The sequence below is a fragment of the Nannobrachium achirus genome, assembly GCF_963921795.1.
Source record: "Nannobrachium achirus genome assembly, chromosome: 2".
Classification (NCBI taxonomy): Eukaryota; Metazoa; Chordata; class Actinopteri; order Myctophiformes; family Myctophidae; genus Nannobrachium; species Nannobrachium achirus.
Genome location: NC_137811.1, coordinates 41,100,624 through 41,125,376, shown reverse-complemented (window position 1 = coordinate 41,125,376; position 24,753 = coordinate 41,100,624). Strand labels below are relative to the sequence as shown.

General features: G+C 45.1%; 1 protein-coding gene across 1 annotated transcript in view; it reads left to right on the top strand.

Annotated features, from left to right (window-relative positions):
- Nucleotides 1-24,753, top strand: part of bbs9 (Bardet-Biedl syndrome 9) — a gene marked incomplete at both ends in the record, with an annotated part of 259,704 nt that overhangs the window by 19,592 nt on the left and 215,359 nt on the right. Inside the window, 3 exons of the mRNA XM_080741973.1 lie at nt 10,306-10,390; nt 11,056-11,239; nt 19,181-19,310. Of these exons, the coding sequence (XP_080598099.1) occupies nt 10,306-10,390; nt 11,056-11,239; nt 19,181-19,310 (399 nt within the window). The remainder of the gene's footprint in view (nt 1-10,305; nt 10,391-11,055; nt 11,240-19,180; nt 19,311-24,753) is intronic.

Here is a 24,753-nt window from a genome sequence, read left to right as displayed (position 1 = left end):
GTATCAGTGTATCAGTATCAGGCATCAGTATCAGTGAAAAGCCATAGAACACTAATCTTCGTCATACTCCGGATTTATGAGTAAAACTATTTCGGTTTTGGTTTCTCAACATTGTAGCAAGATGACAAAATAGCAACAAAAGGCTCTAAAAACCAGTAAGACTCCCTAATCAGGAGATAAGCGACCGTCAGGCCACATGTATAAACAAATAGGCCTGTAAGTGCCATTGGTTCATGATGACATGACTATAGACATACTGTGTACCGCTTTGCGTGATTTTAGGGCAAAATCTGTAGGAGCAGTGTCCAAAAATGTGTTTGAAATATTCGGCCTGATGGTGGCACTAAATGGGACAGATCCACGTTGATGACATGACTTTAGACATACTGTGTACCCCTTTGCGTGATTGTAGGGCAAAATCTGTAGGAGCAGTGTCCAAAAATGTGTTTAGCAAGAATCGGCCTCATGGTGGCGCTAGAAGAGAGCCATGTGAGAAATGAGGGGTGGCGGTTGTGGTTTGGCAGCCAAGGAGTGTCTGCGCAAAGTTTGGCATGGATAGGGGCAACGGTGGCAGAGATATGAGTAGGGGAAAAGTGTGACGTGATGTGACGTGACTGACAGACTGACTGACAGCCGGTGGAGGTTTTGAGAGTAACTGCGACCTGGCAGTCACAATAACATCAAAGAAGAATTCCGCACTAGCCGTTTTATTACGTTAATCTTATTATTATTTTTCTTTTTTTCATGGTGGGATTTTACATTTAAAGTAATTTAAATAAATAAGATCTGGTTGTACCAGAGGTGAAGTGGCCCTTTAATCACTTATTTGTATCGCTCGACAATTTGGTGTTGGGCTGCTGCTGCAAAAATGCAAACGGACGCTAAGTCCCACCCTCTCTGCCAGAGTTAACTTGCTAGATTATTATAATTTATTTTAATAGAAATAACAGAATATACACTGCAACAATAATGTGACGCTAGTTTTGGGTCAAGGGTCAAATCAGCCATCATGATTTTAGGGGATAAACAACTTGCTAATTAGTTCAACTAAAAAAGGAGCATGACGTGACACTTCAGAGGAATTTATGTCCCATTTCTCTAAACAGACCTTTTTGTTTTGCCCTCCTTGTCTCTCTCCTCTTCTCGTTTCCTACACGATTCCTCAGTAGAGATGGGACGATATGAAAATATCATATCACGATTATTGTGACAAAAGAAATCGTGATTTACGATATTATCACAATATTATCACGATATTATCACAATATTATCACGATATTATCACAATATTATCACGATCATCAAAATCCATTAGGCGTAACATTTGCCAAAAAATTGTGACGCGTTGTGAGCTTGTAGATCGCCTATTTTTTGGCAAAGACATCTGATAGAGTGAAAAAAAGTACACGTACATATATTATATGTACCTTTTACCAATTATAGAGGGTTTAAGTGATACCGGATATGCATCTCGGCAAATAAAAGGTGAATTGATCCCAGTACATGATGGAGGACAATATCACGATAAATTAAATCTCCACAATACTATTATCGTGAGTGTTTTTTATCACGATAAACGATAATATCGCGTATCGTCCCATCCCTATTCCTTAGTGGGAGGGACTAACATGCAAGGAAAGGACAGAAGCGTAGGGAATGAGGATTACATTCAAGGACGTGAGACTCACCCATAGTTTTGTTGTTAGTACTGTAGCTACATTTGTGCCTAATTCGCTGGGGGAAATACAGGGGGCACATTTCTGCAAACACTGACAATTGTAGCATTTGGGCGGGGTGCCCAATGAGTGGAAGTGAAATCATCGCTTAGAGGCCCTTCAAAAGTGTCATTCAGATTTGGAGCAGATCGGACGTTCATGATTTGTGGCATTTTTTGCTAATGGGGCCCCTCCTGCAAACTTTGGAAGCCAATCGAAGATAATCGGAATGCATGTGTGTGCGTGTGTGTGTGTGTGTGTGTGTGTGTGTGTGTGTGTGTGTGTGTGTGTGTGTGTGTGTGTGTGTGTGGGTGTGGGTGTGTGTGTGTGTGTGTGTGTGTGTGTGTGTGTGTGTGTGTGTGTGTGTGTGTGTGTGTGTGTGTGTGTGTGTGTGTGTGTGTGTGTGTGCGCGTGTGCGTGCGTGCATGTGCGGCTTTCCAGAACGAAGGCCATGTCTCTTGCAGTAAGAACAGAACTGTTAATCCATGGCTTCTGGTTAGGATACACCCATACTGTTTTTGTGGAGACCACAGAACATTTCTGAATATAGCTTTCCACCTGTGTCCATATTGTGTGTGTGTGAGAGAGATTTCCACTAGCCTACTACAACTGCCACACACACACACACACACACACACACACACACACACACACACACACACCGCTGGCCCACTGTCGGGCAGAAACCTTGTATCTTTTTTTGTAAAGTAAATCCTGCTTCATCATACACAAAACTAGTGAAAATAGCAGATCTACAAGCAAACAAGCGATTTTAGAATGATAAATACAAAACGGACGGTTTTGGACATACAAGGTTTCCACCTGACAACAACGTATGCCATAAATGCCAACAATTTGAACCCCAGTATGGTTACAGCACAATACTACTAGGATACTGTACCATGCCTACTGTTCCGCCGGTCCGTTGTTCCGAGTAGGAACTCACCAGCGTCGGCAGGTTAGTTACTCACCCCCTTCGGCTGGTTAGCTACTCACAAGCGTCGGCAGGTTAGCTAATCACCCGTGTCACGGTTACTGAAGTTAGGGTTAGGGTTAAGGTTAGGTTTAGTTTGTCTGCATACCGCCCCGTCGGCATATTGACACGGACCCCATAAGTACAACATCACTGAAACATTGGACAAACACACCAAGTTGCATTATATAAGGATTGCATGAAAATATCTGTGGCATCCTTGCAAAAAAAAAAGAAATAGGCGACATACAACATGAGAGCTTTAGATCTGTTATTTTCTATGAGCTGACTGGTGAAATGGGATACTGGATGAATGAGCGTGTGGCTGTGTGCATGCGTGCACGTGTGTAGCTATACATTCAGGGACCTTTCTGATGTCTGTGCACATGCATAACGATTTGTTGTGTGGAGTTCTGCTGAAGTTATGCAAAGGATACTACATGTAAACACTACATGCACTCATGTCTGTTCATCTGTCTAGAATGCAAGGGAGTTGCACCTTTCTCAAATGGAAGTTTGGAGAATGTGACCAGAACTTTTGTGTGTGTGGTATATTTATGTACTATAGTGTATGTGTGTGCGACTGCGCGTGTGTGTGTGTGTGTGTGTGTGTGTGTGTGTGTGTGTGTGTGTGTGTGTGTGTGTGTGTGTGTGTGTGTGTGTGTGTGTGTGTGTGTGTGTGTGTGTGTGTGTGTGTGTGTGTGTGTGTGTGTGTGTGTGTGTGTGTGTGTGTGTGTGTGTGTGCGCGCGCGCGTGTTTGTGTGTGAGTATGTTTGTTTAATGTGTGTGTATGAGGCCAGGTTTTCAGAGAGATCCTCTTTCATATAAATGAGCAGGCTGTTTCCTCTGGCTCAATGTCCCACGCTCTGCCTGATGACTGATACCTTCTCTACACACACACACACACACACACACACACACACACACACACACACACACACACACGGGCAGTATGATAGACCTACAGTAGGTACATAAAATGGGTTTGTGTGGTTGGCCGGTTAGAAGTGTTTGTGGCGAAGGTGTGTGTGTCTACTGTCTATGTGGGTGAACTCATGTCCCCTCACCTACACACACACACACCTACACACACACACACACACACACACACACACACACACACACACACACACACACACACACACACACACACACACACATACACACACACACACACACACACACACACACACACACACACACAGCATGAACCCTTATGGTTCAATCTCGTTCAATTTGTACACTCTAGTAAGACGCCTTTTTTAAAGACGATTTAAACTAGTAAGACGCCTCAGGGTGACATGCAACCTCAGCCATCTGGCCAGTGATGTATATCGGACCAGTTACCCATATATGGAGATCCATGTACTGTATATAGTACATCCTTTTTTGCCCATACATGGAGATCCCTGTCTGAACCAGCCGCACAGATATGGGCTGTCTTCCTCCATCTATGGGCATTCCCATATGAAATCCTGTTAGATATTGGCTTAATATTGCTGACATCAGGGATCTCCATATATGGGCATAAAAAGGGATTCTATTAGAGTGGTTCCCATGACATCAAAGTTCACAACATACAATATATTTTATGCCCATACATGGAGATCCCTATCTGAACCAGCCACACATATATGGGCCATGTCTTGGCCATCTGGCCAGTGATGTATATCGATGACATCACGGATCTTCATATGGGCATAAAAGGGATTCTGGGGAAAACCCATATATGGACTTTTACATAGGTGATGTCACCTGTCATATATATGTCACAGTGATGTGTCAAGGGAACCAATCCATAGAATGTAAAAATGTGTACACACACGTCTACATAGCATGGACACGGACAAGCTGTGACATTTCTCATGGTAAACTGCGACCTTCGGTCGCAATTAACAGTGAGGATTTTGCTGCGTATGCAGGCACATAATATTCACACCTGACTGCCCATCTCTTATGCGTGTGTGTGTTTGTGTGTGTGTGTGTGTGTGTGTGTGTGTGTGTGTGTGTGTGTGTGTGTGCATTCATCCTCATATGTTATGCATGCAGGTGAATAATGAGTTTTCTGTGGTTTCCTCTTTCTCTCTCTCTCTCTCCCACACACACACAGAGCTCTGATTATGTGTGTTTGCTCTCATTCAGACTAATTCATTCACTATCCAACCACCAGCCACTCGTGGATTGAATTGACCACACACACACACACGCACACGCAAACGTGTGTGTGACGCACACGCACACGCACACGCAAACGTGTGTGTGTGTGTGTGTGTGTGTGTGTGTGTGTGTGTGTGTGTGTGTGTGTGTGTGTGTATGTGTGTGTGTGTGCGTGTGCGTGTGTGCGTGCCGCCTTCATTCATTCAAACCACCTCAAATACATCATTAGTAAAATATCTAACTGAAAGGTGAAGTTGAAATGTACAAGTGAATGAAAGAACACAGTTATTGTAGTGTTATTTTAGCATAATTGAACAGAATTGAATCGGTTCACTAATACAAGTGTCTGTCTGTCCATACATTCTCTCTCTCTTACAGACTAGGTTTCCTAAAGGAGTAGTTCACCCCCAAAATGACTTTTTTTCTATTGATTACTCACGCCATGGAGACTTGAGTTCAATATATGCTTTTGTATTTGTCGCATTCCTAAGACAAAAAATTGCAAATGGTAAATTTACCCCCATTGATTCCGGATGGGGACCCAAATGCATTTGGGTCCCCATCCGGAATCAATGGGGGTACATTTATTGTAATTAAATTGTCTTAGGAATGCGACAAAAAACTACAAATATTATTGAACTCAAGTGTCCATGGCATGAGTAATCAATAGAAAAAAAGTATTTTTGGGGGTGAACTACTCCTTTAACACTCAGGACGCCACCATTCACTTGCGCTTTATTTTGAAGAGCCCCGGAAGCTCCGTGCGTGTGCACTGACGATCCAGGAAGGAGATCTGTTTGTTTACAAACGGTCGCGAAAACTAAAATCCTAACCGGGGCCGACCATCACGGCATAGTGTCGCCGTGAAGACAAGCTGATCTCGGCCTCCTCGGCGTTATTTGCACCTTATTTCGAGATAAAGCCGTTTTTATGTTTCAGTATAGAATAGGAGTCAATGAGGGGGCACGGTGGCGCAGTCAGTAGTGCTGTCGCCTCACAGCTAGAAGGTCCTGGGTTCGATTCCCGCCGGGGGACACTGTGGGTGCTGGGGGCGTGTTCCCTCCTCCGCGTCATCAGTGCCCACACCCTAGGTGGGGTTGGCAAAAGGGCCTTTCTGTGTGGAGTTTGCATGTTCTCCCCGTGTCTCCTAGGGTAGATACCCTCACAAAAACATGCAGTAATCCTGGTCTCTATAAAGCCTCCCCCTGGCCAGCCGGGGCGCCTGATGGAGGGGAATGGAACTGGTTGGAATAACGTGTTCCTTCCACGCGCTACGTCCAACCGGGGAAGCTCCCCCTGTCAGGTGATAAGAAGCGGCCTGCTCACTCCTCATGCATTGAAGGAAGCATGAGCTCAGTTCGGGGCCCTCCCCAGGTTGGCAGAGGGAGAGTAGAGCCCAGGATCACAGCTTAGGCAATTGGCACCGGGTGAAAAAATGGGTTACAAAAATCGTGGGATAAAATTTAAAAAAAAAAAAGAATAGGAGTCAATGGATAATGGCCGCTCTCGGTTGCTTCTGGCTGCGTTGCGTCATGACGTATGCAGTTTTTTCTTTCACCAGCACCCGTAGCAAGCGTCTGAGATGCGGGTTACCATGGAAACCTTATCTCGTCTGTGAACGTGTTTGGCTACCAAGAGCAGCCAAACTGTTAAGGGATGTATTCAAACATTTTGAGTCCTTTTTTTAAAAAAGCTTCTTCAGTGGCTGGTTAAAGTTACAGTATACTATGTAACCTTTTTTATAAAACATATCTTAAAATTGTCCTAACTATTAAATTGCTAAAATTTTAATACCCCCACTCCGTTAATTTCAGCCCCAAAAGCCTTTTCTTTATATGTTTTCTACTTAGCCTTGACAGGGGCAGGATTTCCCGGCAAAATGACGTCATCTGCATCATCCGTATACGTTGTGTATACGTTGGCCAATCACATTGCGCATCATACACACATGATAGACTACCGGCCAATCACATCGCAGATCATACACTGCCGGGCTCTTCAGGAAGTTCACTGCAGTGTTTATACTGGTCTAGGAGTCTATGTAACTCCCCAACCGCTGCTCGTAGAGGGACACGAAAGACCTCGATGGATGCGTCTCGGCGAGGCGAGGCGGACGCGGTGGTCTGAAGGCCCGGTCCGCGGCGAAAAATGGCAGAAAAAAGCAGACGCGACCGCGGTTTGCTCTACCGCTACTGACCACTAGTTGAGCAACTTACACAGTATAGCTTTAAGGTATATTGTAATGTATACTCACCTAAACCAAATGATGCTGAACATTCACAATGCGGAATCCAGCTATCATTACTGCTGAAAAGTACACTTGACATGGAGGACAATAACACTAATGTACTCTGAAGATGGCGTATGCCTTGGAGGTGGCAGAAACACGTTTGATTGCCCTATGACACGTTCATGTGCTGACAACCGACAATTTTCCATGTACAGGTGATTAAACCTCCTCTTGGCCATTATTTTGGCAGCCATTTTGGATTACAACTGCCACCTTATTGGATTTACAACAGATTCCAGTGCAACCGACCTTGCCTAATTGCCGGAGTGTGGTCCAAACGTAGAAAGAAATATAAAATAAAATAAAATAAAATCCAACAAGGGAACGTTGCCTGGATAAATCACCAATTATTCTATCCTTGGACTGAGATTCTTTTCTGGGTTGGGCTATTTTCTGAATATAGCTGTCCACCTGTGTGTGTGTGTGTGTGTGTGTTTGTGTGTGTGTGTGTGTGTGTGTGTGTGTGTGTGTGCGTGTGTGTGTGTGCGTGTGCGTATGTGCGTGCGTGTTAGAGAGAGAGAGACAGACATAGATTCCCGCTAGCCTTCTGCAACTGCCAGTCTCTTACTGGAAAACCCCTCATGTAGACGGAGGCCAAAATCAACTGACCACGGATCAGTGTGACCACTTTAACCTCTGTGAGCTGTCAACGGCACACAGATGAGAAGGACAATCACCTTGTTTTGCCTGATGACAGTGAGGTTTCTGATAATGGTGACACAGTGAGATGAGCCTCCCCCCCGCCGACCCGACCCGACCCTGACCACTGGTGAAGACTTTAAACTGTAAACACACACTGACGGAGCTTTGGCATCGCTTAATATTTAGGCCTAGAATTATTGAATGCTTTAACCAGTGAAAAATAGCAGATATATACAAGCTCACGGCGCGGCACCGAGTGCCGCGCTGTGAGCTTGTAGATCTGCTGTTTTTGAAAAAGTTGTGAACGTGTGCAAATCGTTGAATATATGTATTTTCAAAGCGAACGTTTGTAACTCAAATTTTGCTTCTGGGGGGTCCCTGGAACTAAATATTTTGAGATGAGGGTCCGTGGCCAAATACATTTCATTTTGGGGGTCCTTCACATGAAAAGGTTTGAGAACCACTGACATAGTAGTCTCTCAAGAACAGACTAACTGAGCTCCAGTTAAATCGGATCAAAATTAAAATTTTCACGATTTTTCAAAAATAGCAGATCTACAAGCTCGCAGCGCGGCACTCGGTGCCGCGATATGAGCTTGTATATCTGCTATTTTTCAATAGTTAAAGCATAAAATAATGATACACAATAATGTGTACCCGTTCTAAATGGGTTAAACTGTAAACACACACTGACGGAGCTTTGGCATCGCTTAAACAACTGTCACGACCAGCGCCCATGTGTTTATCAATCTAATCAGACTGCTGATCCACTGGGCAAATGCCCGCTTGTTCTCAACCTTTTTTCTGGATCAAGGACCAGGGCCAACTTGAAATCCTTCGAAACTATTCTCATGCCTTTTGGCTGCCGTGTTAACTCATTGAATGCCCTTTTCAAGATGGCCGCCAAGTACCAGGATGCCACGTTCCTAAATTTCTAGTGCACGGATCAATTTTTAGTGCACGGATCGTGCACGCCCATGCACCATATATGCACCATATGTGTAGTACTTCTTAACAGCTTTCAAACAAAAAAATACGCTTGGAAATCCGTTCAGGCATTCATGAGATAGAATCCTTCAAAGTCAGACAAAACAAACACTGCCACCTTCCTAAATTTCTAGTGCACGGATCAATTTTTAGTGCACGGACCGTGCACGCCCATGCCTAGATCATGCACCATATGTGTAGTACTTTTTAACAGCTTTCAAACAAAAAAATCTGCTTGGAAATCCATCTAATCAGATTCATGAGATACAAGCCTTCAAAGTCAGACAAAACAGCCATTTTTGACATTTTGAAAGATGAGTTTGTTATGGGGCTAAACATGCAATTTCGCAATTGCGATCATGCCTAATACATTTGAGGCATTTTTAGAATTTTTTTTATAAAAAAAAAATTTGAAAAAAAAAAAAAAGTTTTTTTTTTTTTTTTCAAAATGGCTTCCAACTCGGGAAACTCGGGCTGTGGCAGCCTGGGACTACTGTAATAACTCGGGAAACTCGGGCCTTGGCAGTCAATGAGTTAACTCATTTACTACCAAGATTGTTTTTCGACTTTGGTCGTTCCCTACCACGCCTTTTCGCTTTTCTTACCTTTTTGAGCGGTGGTCACACCGTCTCCTATACGTGGCCGTGTGTGTGGGTATCCGTCCGGCCGTCCGGCCGTCTGGCCGTCCGTCCGGCCGTCCGTGTATGTAGCCTCAAGCCTGCAGTACCTTTTCTGACCACACATGTTAAGGGAGGGGCGCTGTTGTTCTCACACACACACACACACACACACACACACACACACACACACACACACACACACACACACACACGGGGGAAGGGTGGGTCAGCATGTGTGGTCAAGTATTGTATTATTATTATTAACAAACTGAATGTTTTAGGGTCAAATAAATTAGAGTGTGTGAAGAAACTACAGCATTGTAAAGCACACTAACCCCGCTGCACCCACCCAGTAGTGCTGTTGCACAGCCTCCACGACCACCGCTCGGTTCACACGGGTGTGATTTTTACCGCATATCCATCTCAAGTAAGATCCAGTAGATTGTGCACGGTCCACAAGCACGCCGCGCCATGGCACCAATGACAAAAGTTCCAGAAATACAAGCTAACTATTTAGCATTGTTTACACTGCGGTCGCTAGGCAGGACCAGGAAACAGTTTTCCTGCAAAATTGAACATGGAAGGCAATGCAGATCCGTTTTTTCTTTTTTCATATCCGGTTTGAACTGTTTCCGGGTCAAAACAAGATGCGCTACTTTTTGAGCAGATAACAGCGTAACGTTGTGCAAAGTAATTGTTCATCCCCCAATATCATGAAGGCTAATCTGACCTTTGGGATACACAATTAAGTCGGTGTGTCCAAAAACGTAATTCCTGCACTTCGTAGGGCAGTATAACTTTGCCCACGTGCAATACCCTCGCGGCCCACAGGTTGAGAACTGCTCTAGAATTATGCAGTATGAAGAATTGGCAGGATCTTGGCTCCTGACTCCGGAACAACACACACACTTTGTCTTTCAGATATGAGACGCTGGCGGTGGCCACAGAGGCAGAGAGCAGACAGGACCCTGACGTGCCAGTCAAGACAGGAGGCAAGAGGCTGACGGTAGGTGTTCAGCATGGTTCCCACGGCCTGTTTGTGTCCCATGAGTTTTAGAGATCTGTTGGAGACTTCTTGTCTGTATCGGATGATAGTATTTCAGAGAGAGAGCGTGTGTGTGTGTGTGTGTGTGCGTGTGCGTGTGCGTGTGCGTGCGTGTGCGTGTGTGTGTTTGTACTATACTTGTGAGGGCCAAATCTCCCCAGAAGTATACACGTTGAGAAATGGACATTGTGAAGACCACTCCTATTCCTCAGAAATGGTTGTTTTATGATTTCAAAAGAGTTTGAGAGTTTGGCTTATCATTAGAAAAAGATTCAGGTTGGGGTTACGTTTAGAATTAGGCATTGAGTGGTTAGGTTTTGGGGTTGGGGTTGGAGTTATACCTGATTCAAACGATCATCTATATTTTGTTTGGTGGTGAGGGTTAAAAATGCAAATGTAAAAAATAATTTCATTCATAAAAACAAAAATGTCTATGTCGCTGTAAGTACATTAATACCAACGTGTGTGTGTGTGTGTGTGTGTGTGTGTGTGTGTGTGTGTGTGTGTGTGTGTGTGTGTGTGTGTGTGTGTGTGTGTGTGTGTGTGTGTGTGTGTGTGTGTGTGTGTGTGTGTGTGTGTGTGTGTGTGTGTGTGTGTGTGTGTGTGTGGGGGTGTGTGTGTCCCAGGCGGACTGGACGCTGGTCCTCGGAGAGCAGGCGTTGGACCTCTCCGTTCCCAGCTTCTCTCACTCCACCGCCTCCATCTTTGTGCTCGGCGAACGCAACCTCTACTGTCTCCGTGACAACGGGCAGATACGCTTCATGAAGAAGCTGGAGTTCAACCCCAGCTGCTTCCTGCCCTATGCCTCAGGTACGCTATTATTGTATCCGTAGGAGATACCTTGTAAAGGAGTGCTTGTTTTCAGTGGAGACGACAGAGATACGCCGTCTCAAGCTGACTTGAGAGCCACGTGAGACACCGCAGAGCGAGCTAAAGCGAGCAAGTCGCCGGGTTGAGTGTTGCGAAGTCCGCTTGAGCCGACTCAGCGCCGTCCGAGCTCCCTACCTCCGGTTCAGCCAATCACAAGCCGCAGCCAACAAAGCATCTCCTAAGGACACAATACTCGTCTCAGGTGCGCTGCTTTCTGCCCTATGCCTCAGGCACGGAAAACACATCCTTCAGGCAGCGCTCGTTCGGCAGACGTTGAGCTTTGTAACGATAACGGCCTCCACCAAAATGCTGGAGGAATGGAATATTTATATAAAACAAGCTCTGAGAAATGGTGCCTGAGGTTGTGCGAATGTGCGTGTGGGAATGTGTGTGTGTGTGTGTGTGTGTGTGTGTGTGTGTGTGTGTGTGTGTGTGTGTGTGTGTGTGTGTGTGTGTGTGTGTGTGTGTGTGTGTGTGTGTGTGTGTGTGTGTGTGTGTGTGTGTGTGTGTGTGTGTGTGTGTGTGTGCGCGTGCGACTGTGCGTGCGACTGTGCGTGTGTGTGTGTGTGCGACTGTGCGTGTGTGTGTGTGTGTGTGTACCTTTGTCCTCCCTCCTGTCAAGTGTTTTTGATAAGAGCCCTCCCATCCTCTTAGTGTCCAGTAGCAGAGTATAAACAGAGTGTGTTTATACAGTACCATGTCTCCTCTCCATCTGTAAATACCCACCACCCCCTGGCCCACACTGGCCTGGCTCTGAGCCACAGCCCAGGCTGTGTCCACGCTTGAACACAGGGAGTTGAGAAAAAACAAAACCTTTGGTTGCACAGGAGTCAGGACGGGGGGGAAAAAAGGAAGGAGTAGCTCAAATGGCAGGAATAGTGAAGACAGAAAAGAGTTTCAACGACAGAACAAACAAATTCATAAGAAACAAGGGGTAAGAAGAAGGATACGACAGATACGAAAAGGATGTGGTGGAGTGCAAAGTCCCAAAAATAATAGAACATTTTCCGGAAACTAAACATCTTACCTGAGCCAGTGCATGTTCTGTCTAAGCCCGGTACGGGTCCGCTTCCATTGCTGCATTCAAGCAGCTGAGCACAGATTGGTTATTTTCCATTGCATTGTTTATTTTGTATTTTGTATTTTGCTTAATTAAATACAACTAGTATTAGTTGTAGTATAAACAACATATTATGCAGACTTTGGGAGCACAACCGCTACTACATAAGGCCAGTCAATCTAAGCAAAAAAAGGGCCTGACCCAAAAGAAATTGCAATAGTAATGGTTCAAGGTTTTTTATGATCCTTAGAGTCATCCAAAAAACATGTTAAAAATCTTCCATTTAATTCTTAGTGGATCAAGGTGAATTCAGGGGGTTCAAGTTTGGGTCCCTTCACTTACTATACAGGAAGAAAAGACCTCCAAAAAAATCTTCTTTAAGTAGCATGTGAGGGGTCTAACTAGGGTTTTTTCATGATCCTGAATCCATTCCAAGCATTTGTTTTGCATGAAAAACATTCCTCAGGCTAGAAACGGACTCCCAAAACTATGGTTTAGTAATGAGTCATCACTTTTCTGTAGTCAGCTCAGTTTTGTTGTGTCCCTTATTAGCCAGAGGAATGTTTTTCGTGCAAAACAAATGCTTGCAATGGATTCAGGATCATGAAGAACCCCTAGTTAGACCCCTCACATGCTACTTAAAGAAGATTTTTTTGGAGGTCTTTTGTTCCTGTATAGTAAGTGAATGGACCCAAATTTGAACCCCCTGAATTCACCTTGATCCACTAAGAATTAAATGGAAGATTTTTAACATGTTATTTGGATGACCCTAAGGATCATAAAAAACCTTGAACCATTACTATTGCAATTTCTTTTGGGTCAAACCTCAGATTGACTAGCCTGCGCACTGTTGGAGAGGAGCACTGCTTCTCCTGGCTGTGTCTGACAACCCAGTCAATGACTCGCTCATAGTCAGCTGTAACCCACATCTTTTCAGAATTACAGGATGAGTATTGTTCTGTTGCTTTACAACACACTGAAAACCAGCCTCAGATATTTGTCATCCAAACAGAGTTGTTAAACAAAGACCATGATTCTGATAATCATACCAAATAGCTTACTACCCAGCCTGACTTGGCCCATAGATAGACCTTATGGTTCAGGCTGGCGAGGCCTTGGCGTCAGAATATAATATCAGAATATAAACTGTAGTGTATGTGATCCAATATGAGGCTGTTTCATTTGTTCTATATAGGCCATAGACCACATATACAGTAGTATGCAGCTGCAAAATAGGGCGTCTTACTTGTAGTTCTCTCTTATGTCTTTCACATTTTTCACATTTCTTTTTTCAATTGATCTAACAAATGTATAGCACAGTAAAAAAAAAAGCATGTACGTACACAGTCTACACACACACACACACACACACACACACACACACACACACACACACACACACACACACACACACACACACACACACACACCTTAATTTTCGGTAGCTGAACCAGTATTTACCCAACATGTCTCCTCTCCATCTGATGTGTATATGTCTGACTCCCCCGCCCACCCCCTCTGGGCAGGGGGTCTTAAGCGGGTCCCACGCGTAGTGTTAAGGCCTGAACACAGTGGGTTCAGTGTCCCGGGCCTCCATTTCCTCAGCTCTGGCAGAGGAAGTCTCAACCGGCCTGGTCTGCTGATCCATATGGAACAGCTCGCTGTAGCGATCACACGCTACACACACTGGCTCACACCTGACTAAATACACACACACACACACACACACACACACACACACACACATGTCTATGTGTGCGATTTTGGTCATATTGTTCAGGTTATGCATGCATCGTCTCTTGCAGTTTTGCGCTCTAACCCTATTTAGAGAGCGAAATATTTAATCGTTTTGGCTGTGTGTACGTGTGCACACGTGTGTGTGTGTGGGTGTACACGCTGCATGCTAATCCCAGCAGGCCTGGGAATGGGTTCCAGCCTCACACAGACACACACACACACACACACACACACACACACACACACACCTCTCCTCTCTTCACCTCAGGGGGAGGGAGAGGCAGAGGAGGAAAGAGAGAGATTGATGAAAGATGAAGACTTTGCCGATGCGTTACAAGGAAATGAATTAGTGACCAAGCTTGCATGAACGTCAACACGAGGGCCGATATCTTGATTTATTTCTAATTACAGACATGTAGTGTAGCAGAACAAGCACCACATTTGAAAACTGCATACGTTGGGTAATTTAGTCTACATTTTATGCCATATTTAATTTGCCCTGCCTGAAACATTTTGGACTACTCAGTTGTAGGTCTGGGAGGCGGCAGTAGCTCAGAGGTAGAGTTGCCGTCTTAGAACACAGAGGATTCCCGAAAGGTTCCCAGTTCGATCCCGGGCTCCCCCAGAATTAGTGTGGAAGAGTCCTTGAACAACACTCTGAACCCCTAGTTGCTCCTGGTGAGCAGGTTGGTGCCTTGCATGGTTTCCTCCACCATCGGTATATGAATGTGTGTATGAATGGGTGAATGTAGTAAAGCACCTTGGATAAAGGCACTATATAAATACACCATTTACCATTTTAGATATTATACAACAGCATCAGCACTCGTAAAGAGTGCTGATGTGTGGATCTGTGGATTTGATTAGATGTTAGTCACAGCCATTCGCTATGGTTGGAAAACAATAGGTTTGGTTTTAGAAAATTAGGTTTGGGTCACTTTTATATCCGGATAAAAAACACAACAGGTCTGCAGGGAGAAACGTAGCTCACGCACGCACGCACGCACGCACGCACGCACGCACGCACGCACGCACACACACACACAGAAAGCGTCTTGTGTTGGCGGTGTGCCCTGCAGGTATAAGGTGTGTGCGTGTTGTGTGCTAATCCTACCAGGCCTGAGAATAATGTTCCAGGCCTGCACACCTCTTTTCCTCCTTGGAAGCCAGGGAGGAAGGAGGGAGGGAGGGAGGGAGGGAGGGAGGGAGGGAGAGAATTTGAGTTGAGGAGGTGAAATGTGGACGTTAACAAAGTTGATTGGCCTAAAAGAAAAAAAAAAGAAAAACATGCAAGTCACATCTGAAGTGACAGATGATATGGACACTTGTGCATAGACAATTATCGGATGATTGTGGTCATTTACGGCGGGAGACGAGAGAGCACACACATGGTTTTATATAACAACACTCAAGGGGGCATTCTTTACTGTACTGTGATTACAGCAGCAAGTTAATCATGAGCCACTACCCTGCACAGAGGAACACCCATACTCACAGCCAATAACTCAACGTTTCCTTCAAAGTAGTACGCATATATGTTAAGAACACACACACACACACACACACACACACACACACACACACACACACACACACACACACACACACACACACACACACACACACAAGAATGTCTGAAAATGCCACATGAGTTAGGACAGTAACCAGTTACGTTTTGCTATGCTGCTGGGAGTTATCAACTTGGTTGTAATTTGTCTCTGACCATTAAGACTGCGTGAATCAAACTGCATTGTAGAATGACTTGTGGTCCAACTCTTACAGTCATATATTGGATCATGTTTTATACGGTGTGATCGGTACATCCTAGGAGGACCTGCTTCCAATAAGACAGGAGAGAGAGAGAGCGAGAGGAGAGGGGAAAGGAGACGGGAAAGGAATTTGAGGGAAGGAAGAGACAAAGGATATTAAACTAGACTCAAGGTGTGCTCACTCACACTGAATACCGCCAAGCTGACAGCTTTAATAACTTTTCAATAGAGAGCATGCGATGCAGCTGCGTTGTACGACACGCTGAGGTTTCCCACCAGTTGCCTTCATAGTTGGACTGACCTTTCCAAAGGATCTATACGTCCAATGAACCCTGTCTGTGTGGCTAGATGAAAGGTCAGAAATTATCATTAACTCTTTTACTGCCGTTTAGGTTGTTTACAGTCTGCTCACGGCCATCAAAGTAGCTTACCTTTGCGATTTTATAGAAAAATAGCCATCCATTATTTCCTATCGCGGTCTTGTGTAAAAGATGGCTGCATCGTGAATAAAACACAACATTATGGGCGCAGCCATTACGGAGCGAGAGGCTCCTTCTCCCTCTCCGTTTGCTGCAGTTTTCAGCGTGTCACGGCGGACACGTAAAACAAAGAACGAGCGCTCGTTCCGCGGTAAAAGAGTTAAAACGTAAAGATTGTTTGGGGGGCTTTTATGCCTTATTGATAGGACAGTAGACTGACAGGAAATGGGGAGAGAGATGGGGAGTGACATGCAGCAAAGGTCGTCGGGATCAGGATTCAAACCCACAACATGCTTTTAAGGATCACAGCCTATGTGGTATGCGCCTGGACCTCTAGGCCAGCAGGCACCCCTATACTAGAGATTTTAATATAGGATTGTCAATCTATGGAAAATCAAACCAAAGTCATGGCGAATCTGATCTGGTGCCTGTTACCAGTATCTGCCCATGATGTTTATGTGTAAGTAGAGTAGCTACAGAAAAGGCCACAGGGTCACAACACCTAGGGTTCACCCTCTGTTAAGCAAATAGTTGTTTGGGGTTCAACATATTGAATGGACCAACATTGTCATCCTGCTCCTACCAGCGCTAAAATGAGGGGTGCAGAAATTAGCCAGAAGCAGTGTTGTTTTTGACAGCAAATTTTGATTTAGTTTTAGTCATAGTCTTTTGAATAAAATGTAATTTAGTTTTAGTCATAATTTAGTCACCTGAAAAGTATTAGTTTTAGTCTAATTTTAGTCGACTAAATATCATAAGATTTTAGGCGACTAAATCTACAGTTGATTTAGTCAACTGAAATGTATTTTGGCAGGCCTTGATGGCATCATAATGACTGATTTTACACTTGGTTGCGTGCTGAAAATAGCCGATCTACGCGACGCGTTGTGAGCTTGTAGATCTGCTATTTTCACCTGAGAGCAATTAAACATAAAATGACTCTCTTCTCCACTAATCCCTCCCTTAGGTTTTAGTTTTTATTTTGTTGACGAAATTGTCAATATATTTAGTCTTAGTTTTAGTCATCACAGCTTATTTTTTATTTTGTTTTTCGTTTTCGTCAGTGAAAAAAACGCAGTCGACAAACATTTTTCGTCATAGTTTTAGTCGATGAAATCAACACTGGTTAAATGGCGAGAATAAGGGATAAAACTGGATCCAGAGAGAAGGGAGTGAGCCCGGCCAGTGAAAGATGGATTACGGTAAGCTCTGGGGAGAGGAGGAGGAGTGCGCGAGGGAGAGAGCGTAGCGTCGTCCGGCTGTGGAGGATAAGGAGGAGATTCGTCTCTCTTCTTTGCTCTGTTCTTCTGGCCTTCAGCGACACAGCTGTCTCTGCTGGCTCACTGCCATGCTTCTCTCTCTCTCCCACTTCATCTGTCTCTCCCTCTGTCTGTGTCTGCCTTTCTCACCCTATCTCTCTGCATCTGTATACCGTGTCTCTGTGTGTCGCTCTCTCTCGCTCCGTTTTTTCTTTTCGAGTTCCTCCTCAGGGCATTTTCTTATTGGGTACCATTGCTTCGCACCGTGCCTGAGTAGGATAGTCCACTTCTTCACCGCTCAGCTTTCACATCAGTAATGTTGTTCTCTGTACCTGAGAACAATTCCGTATCTCCTTTTATGTCTTAGATTCTCTAGGTTCTGTCCCCATCTCAGTTCTCTCTCTCTCTCTCTCTCTCTCTCTCTCTCTCTCTCTCTCTCTCTCTCTCTCTCTCTCGGGTCTTATGCCTCATTCACACTACGAAAAGCCAAGCTAATGGTTTGCTTGGTAATTCAATGTATTCTCTATGCAAACCAGCTTTAGAAATTTCCAAGCTTTTTTTTCCAGCTTGGACATTTTAAAAGCTGGTTTGCATAGAGAATACATTGAATTACCAAGCAAACTATTAGCTTGGCTTTTCGTAGTGTGAATGAGTTATTAGAAAGGTGTTCCTTGACTACGGTTCATGTGTACTCGGGTACAGAACAACATTACTAATGGAAGTTGAGCGTCGGGGGCAATTGTTCTCAGGCATGGTACAAAGGACTAGTCGCACTTGATATGGAATTGGCCTCAAGAGTGATAACATGACCACCACTAAACATTGTAAATAACACACACACACACACACACACACACACACACACACACACACACACACACACACACACACACACACACACACATACTGTACGGCGGGCATCTCTGTCCAGGGCTGCATAAGAGTGTTTCCGCCCCTCCGAGCCACTGGTGGAGGAACAGGGAATTGAATGAGGCGAGGAGAGTTTTGGAGCAGAAAAGTAGGAGAGGAGAGTTGGCGAATATAAAAGGAGGAACAAGGAGGAGAGGAAAAGGCTTGAACGTAAAGGTGGAAGCAGTAGTTGGAACAACGTATGTAATTATCTGGTGTTGTTGGACAGTGACAGGGAAGGTTGAGCGATGCTTTGATGTGGTGACGGAGGTCCAACGTACAGACCATCCCCTGTCATTTAGGCCACGCCCGCCTCTCTGCCCACGTGTGACCGCTGTTGCTATATTCCGTGTTCTAACTGTGTGTATTCAACTGTGTGTGTGTGTGTGTGCGTGCGGTTGCCCGAGGCGTGTGCCTTGCGTGTGGCCCTCAGATCTTCTTAGGTGGTACTCGCACAATTGGTGGGACGGAGTGGACACGTGTGTGTGTGTGTGTGTGTGTGTATAGTGGATGGGTGGGTTGATCAGGGTGCACACTGCTATTAGCTAATTTCTTCCACGTGACACCTCATCCAAAAGTCACGTAAAACTGACCAAATATACAGGTCACGGCCCTAACGTGGTCCTATTCTAAGTTGTTGTTTTTTTTCCCAAACCGGCCCCCCACAGTTACGGAGGGAACCACCAACCTGTTGCTAGCCAACCACACCAACATGCTGCTGGTCTACCAGGACGTGACCTTGAAATGGGCGTCTCAGCTGTCCTGTGTCCCTGTGGCCGTGCGCATCGCCAACTTCACGTGAGTACAGTAGCCTGCAGCTGCTTTCATCTGTGAACGGGAGACCACAGCGGCTGCCATGTTGAACTCCGCTCCGTCTGTTTGTGATGTCTATATTACAGTATATACTGTATATGGCACAGTTAGTTTGAGATTCAGTTAGATTGAGACTAGTAGCGCTCGTTGTGCGGCGCGAGGCGGAGCAAGCGGTCGCTTTGATCCACACACGCTTTGATGTGCCCACCTGGGTGACAGTGGAGCGTCGGCAGGATAGCGCCTCACCCCACGGAGGTTAGGTTTAGGTTTAGGGTTAGGCATAGGCGACTCTAGCCTCTTCCAGCAAGGGGTGCACGACCTCTATTACCTCATGCACGCGCGCGCAGCGCGCGTGTACGACGTTCGCGCGCGAAGTGCGCGCGCGAAAAAAATTGCGGATATTAGCGGTTTTGTAATGTTGTTTTAGCGGATTTCTGCAGTTAATTTTGTACCCAATGCATTTTTTCAAGTTAAAATCGGTTCGGTTCTACACGGCGGCAGAACCATTTTGGGCTTAATATAATAGGGTTTATAAAAGCATGATCTGACTGTCTTAGTCTTACCTTGGGCTGGTCAGGAGGAAATGGTTCAGTCACGCACAGTGAGACAAGAGTCCTGGCTGATAGAGCCTGAGGTCTGTGTTTTGTAGAGGAAAGTCAGGTACAAAATGATCCTCTCCATGTGATGTTTCAGGGCAAGCAGCTATATTATAATATCTACCGGTAGTCACGTCCATAGTAGTGAAGAGCTCGAACTCCATGCTTTATTTTTAACAGATGTTGTTTTCAATTTCAATACTGGCGCGTGGATATGACATCACATCAGGAGGGGAGGGGGGGGCTGCCTGGAGCTGCCAGCCTCTATCACTACCACTAGGGGGTGTTGTTGTATTCGGTCTGAGTGGATGTAAAGTTACATTACAAAAAAAAAAAAAATCAAAATGGCCGCCTGGCGGCCAGGGGTTGCACGTGCACCCTAGGACACCCCTTAAAATCGCCTATGGGGTTAGGGTTAGGCATAGTTTTACTGAGGTTAAGGTTGGGGTTAGGGTTACAGTTAGGCATAGTAAGCTAATGGCTAAACACAGCTGAGCTAGGCTAGTAGATAAACAAAGAGGGGACGCAGATGAGTGACGTCAACGACAACACAGTGAAGCAGCGTGAGCCACAGTGAATGGTTGTGTTGTCGCCATCTTGTGGCATCATCTGGGAATTACACAGGTGGGTTGATAAGTGATTATCAAAGTGAATTGATCCAGGTGGTGGTAGGGGGATGTGGTGAAATACAAAACGAGCGCTCTTACCCCAATCTAACTGAGTTACCCAAACTAACTGTAACATATATATATATGTCACCGTTAGATAGAGAAACGGTGAGATAGAGAAACGGAGCGCTTGCCGTGCCGCACGGGGCGGAACAAGCGGTCGCCACAACAACGTCCTCCAGGCGGAGCCGCTCGATTGTCCACGACATTGCAAGCGGCGCGAAGGCCAGCGGAGCGCCGCGCGAGTTACGAAGCCGTGCGTGAATGCAATCGTTATATTTATGCCCACGCCGTAAGGCCTGGGCAAGCCCACGATAAACGCCCTGTCCAAGTGACTACAATGGAGCTAATGGCTAAGCTAGGCTAGGCTAGGCTAGGCTAGGCTAGTAAATAAAGAAAGAGAGTCGCAAACGAGTGACGTCAGCGCCTTCACTATTGAATGGCTGCGTCGCCATCTGGTGGTGATTAGTGTGTGGTGAACTACAAAACGAGCGCTCTTACCACAGTCTCACTGAGTTACCCAAAATGACTGTAACATATATATATATATATATATATATATATATATATACACACACACACACACACACACACAGAGCGTAACAATCAGACTTTGTGCCTGATTTAGAGAAATTTGATTGCAATCTGATAGAAAGATCGACAGTGGGCATAGTGTATGTGAATGAGAGAGGGGAAAGAATACAGTAGAGACCATGTACAACTGGTAATCACGTGCCGTGCAACAGATTCATGGCTTTAGGTCAGGGGTTCTCAAACCTTTTTAGGCTGTGACCCCCAAAATAAACATATTTGAACTGGGGAACCCCACCCTGACAATCACTTGGAAATTGTAGGTATTACATTTAATGTGACTCGGTTCCACAGATGAATATTATGAAAATACCCAAACTACATGCATGCTCACAACGCCTCGCACTGCGAGGCGTTGTTAGCACTTATAATAGAATATAATATAAAGGTCATACAGCTGGATGAGAAAGAAGGATGCTGCTGACAGGCAGACAGAAATGTATAGACTTTAAAAATACTTCAAATGAATGAATTGATGGATGGATGGATGGATGGATGATGCTTGGACTGGTTATCAGCCTGTCATGCATGCTTCCTGTGTATTACTTTGTTTCTGAGCTCCACTCAAAAATAGGTTTGTCAGCTAATGCCCACTAGATTAGGTCCTTTTCTGCCTTTTTATCACACACACACACACACACACACACACACACACACACACACACACACACACACACACACACACACACACTGTTAACAGGTGTGTTATTGGTGGGAGCCATCTATTGTTATGTTTATCAGCCTGTGAAATCCACAGTGATCCTCTCTGCACAGGAAATTACTCCACAATGTCTTCCAGCTGGCCAATCACAACAGATAAGGGAGTGGCCTGCTGTAACCAATCATCCATCCTATTGTAAATGACCACAATCAAACCGCAATTTGATACAATTACAACGCAAAGCACAAACACTGGTGAATAATGATGCTCTTTCTCTGTATGTGTGTGTGTGTGTGTGCGTGCGTGCGTGCGTGGGTGGGTGCATTTATGTGTATGTTCATGTGTTCTCTTGCTGCTGTGTGTGTGTGTGTGTGTGTGTGTGTGTGTGTGTGTGTGTGTGTGTGTGTGTGTGTGTGTGTGTGTGTGTGTGTGTGTGTGTGTGTGTGTGTGTGTGTGTGTGTGTGTGTGTGTGTGTGTGTGTGTGTGTGTGTGTGTTTAAGATGCGGGAGATACAGTGTGTCTGGGAAGTTGTTTGCTTTTGTTTGAGGGTGTGTTGTTTTAAGGCGCTTGATAGTTATCATCTTGTTCAGTGTGTTGTTAGTGTTCATAGACTGTGGAGTGTGGGAGAGGAACACACACACACATGCACGCATGCACACACACACACACACACACACACACACACACACACACGCACACACACACACACACACACACACGCACACTCACAGAACTAACAATCTGAGTCCATAATGTACGGTAATGCCGGCTGTGTCCGTTGCTTGCTTTAGGGTATGTTGGATCAGCCTAAGCGGGTTCCATATGTCAGGGTCGGGGAGCCTGAAATCCTTCACTTCAGGGGTCTCGCCGTCTGATGGGATCACCAGAACACTCAGTATCTCTGTTTGCCTTTTAAAGACCCCTGGCTGGGTCTCCCCTACCACCCAGCTAGCTAGAGAGATCCAGGTGTTTGGTCCACTGGCCACAGTGACTGGTAACACCCCAAATTCATCTGTAACTTTTGCCCTATTTTCGCAGACATCTGTATTTCAATTTAGAATAGAAAGGCTTTTCTGCCTTTATTTATTCTTGTAAGTAAAGATAGACAGGAAACAGGGGGAGAGAAATGGGGAGAGATGTGCAGTAAAGAGTCGAACCCGCGATGCACTGTCAGGTTACCTACAGTACGGTATGTGCCTAGGTGCCTGGACCACGGCCCAGGCCTATATTAAAAGATATCTGTTGTAATATTCACATTCCTTGACCCCTCCTGGTATCTGTGCAGTACATAATTGCGACCGTCAGGTCGCAGTTTAGTTGCGACCGTAAGGTCGCAGTTTAGTATCAAAACCTCCACCGTCCGTCCGTCACGTCACACACGTCACACGTCACACCTTTGCCCTGCTCATATCTCCGCATCAGTATGACATCACACTGCTGACATCAGTATGACATCTGATGTCAGCAGTGTGATGTGTACACAAACCTTTGTGTACGTTGCTGTGGCAACAGTCTGTTGTTGCTGGTCTGTTAGTGTACGTTAGCAACCACCTTAGCAACCATGGTTTTACAAAAAACTGTTTACCCTAGCAACCAACTGTTTACCATAGCAACCATGTTTTTTTACCCTAGCAACCAACTGTTTACCATAGCAACCATTTTTTTACCCTAGCAACCAACTGTTTACCATAGCAACCATGTTTTTTTTACCTTAGCAACCAACTGTTTACCATAGCAACCATGTTTTTTACCCTAGCAACCAACTGTTTACCCTAGCAACCAGCTGTTTACCATAGCAACCATGTTTTTTACCCTAGCAACCAACTGTTTAACATATGGAGTTATATGTTGTTCGTGTCCAAACATGGGGCTTGTGAGGTCAGACAATGCCGGTCTTATATAAGGGTCATTTGTGTACGGTGTGATGTCATACTGATGTCAGCAGTGTGACAGGAGATAAGCGACCAACGGTTGCTTATCTCCCGATTAGGGAGTCTTACTGGTATCAAAACCTCCACCGGCCGTCCGTCCGTCGGTCACACGTCACACGTCACACCTTTGCCCTGCTCATATCTCCGCATCAGTATGACATCACACTGCTGACATCAGTATGACATCACACCGTACACAAATGACCCTTATATAAGACCGGCATTATCTACCGACAGATTAGTAACAATATGTCAAAATCGTCTAGGAAGGATGGTGTGAGTCATGCTGGCAGTGATGACCTGCCTCGGACCCTGCTTGCATCTAATCTGTCGGTAGATAATGCTGGTCTTATATAAGGGTCATTTGTGTACGGTGTGATGTCATACTGATGTCAGCAGTGTGATGTCATACTGATGTCAGCAGCTATGTCTCTATATATGGAGTTATATGTTGTTCGTGTCCAAATATGGGGCTTGTGAGGTCAGACTTAGTGAGATTCGTCGGTTATCTCCATATATGGAGGGATGTGTTGGTTATCTCCATATCTGGAGATTCAACCCTCAACGATTTTGACATCTTGTTACTAATCTGTCGGTAGATAATGCCGGTCTTATATAAGGGTCATTTGTGTACGGTGTGATGTCATACTGATGTCAGCAGTGTGATGTCATACTGATGTCAGCAGCTATGTCTCTATATATGGAGTTATATGTTGTTCGTGTCCAAATATGGGGCTTGTGAGGTCAGACTTAGTGAGATTCGTCGGTTATCTCCATATATGGAGGGATGTGTTGGTTATCTCCATATCTGGAGATTCAACCTTCAACGATTTTGACATCTTGTTACTAATCTGTCGGTAGATAAACAAACTTTTGGCCTATTAGGGAGTCTTACTGGTCTCAACTATACCTAATCACTTAAGCTATGTAATCATATACAGCTCTGCTCGGATAAGGGCTGTCAAACTCATTTTAAGTTGA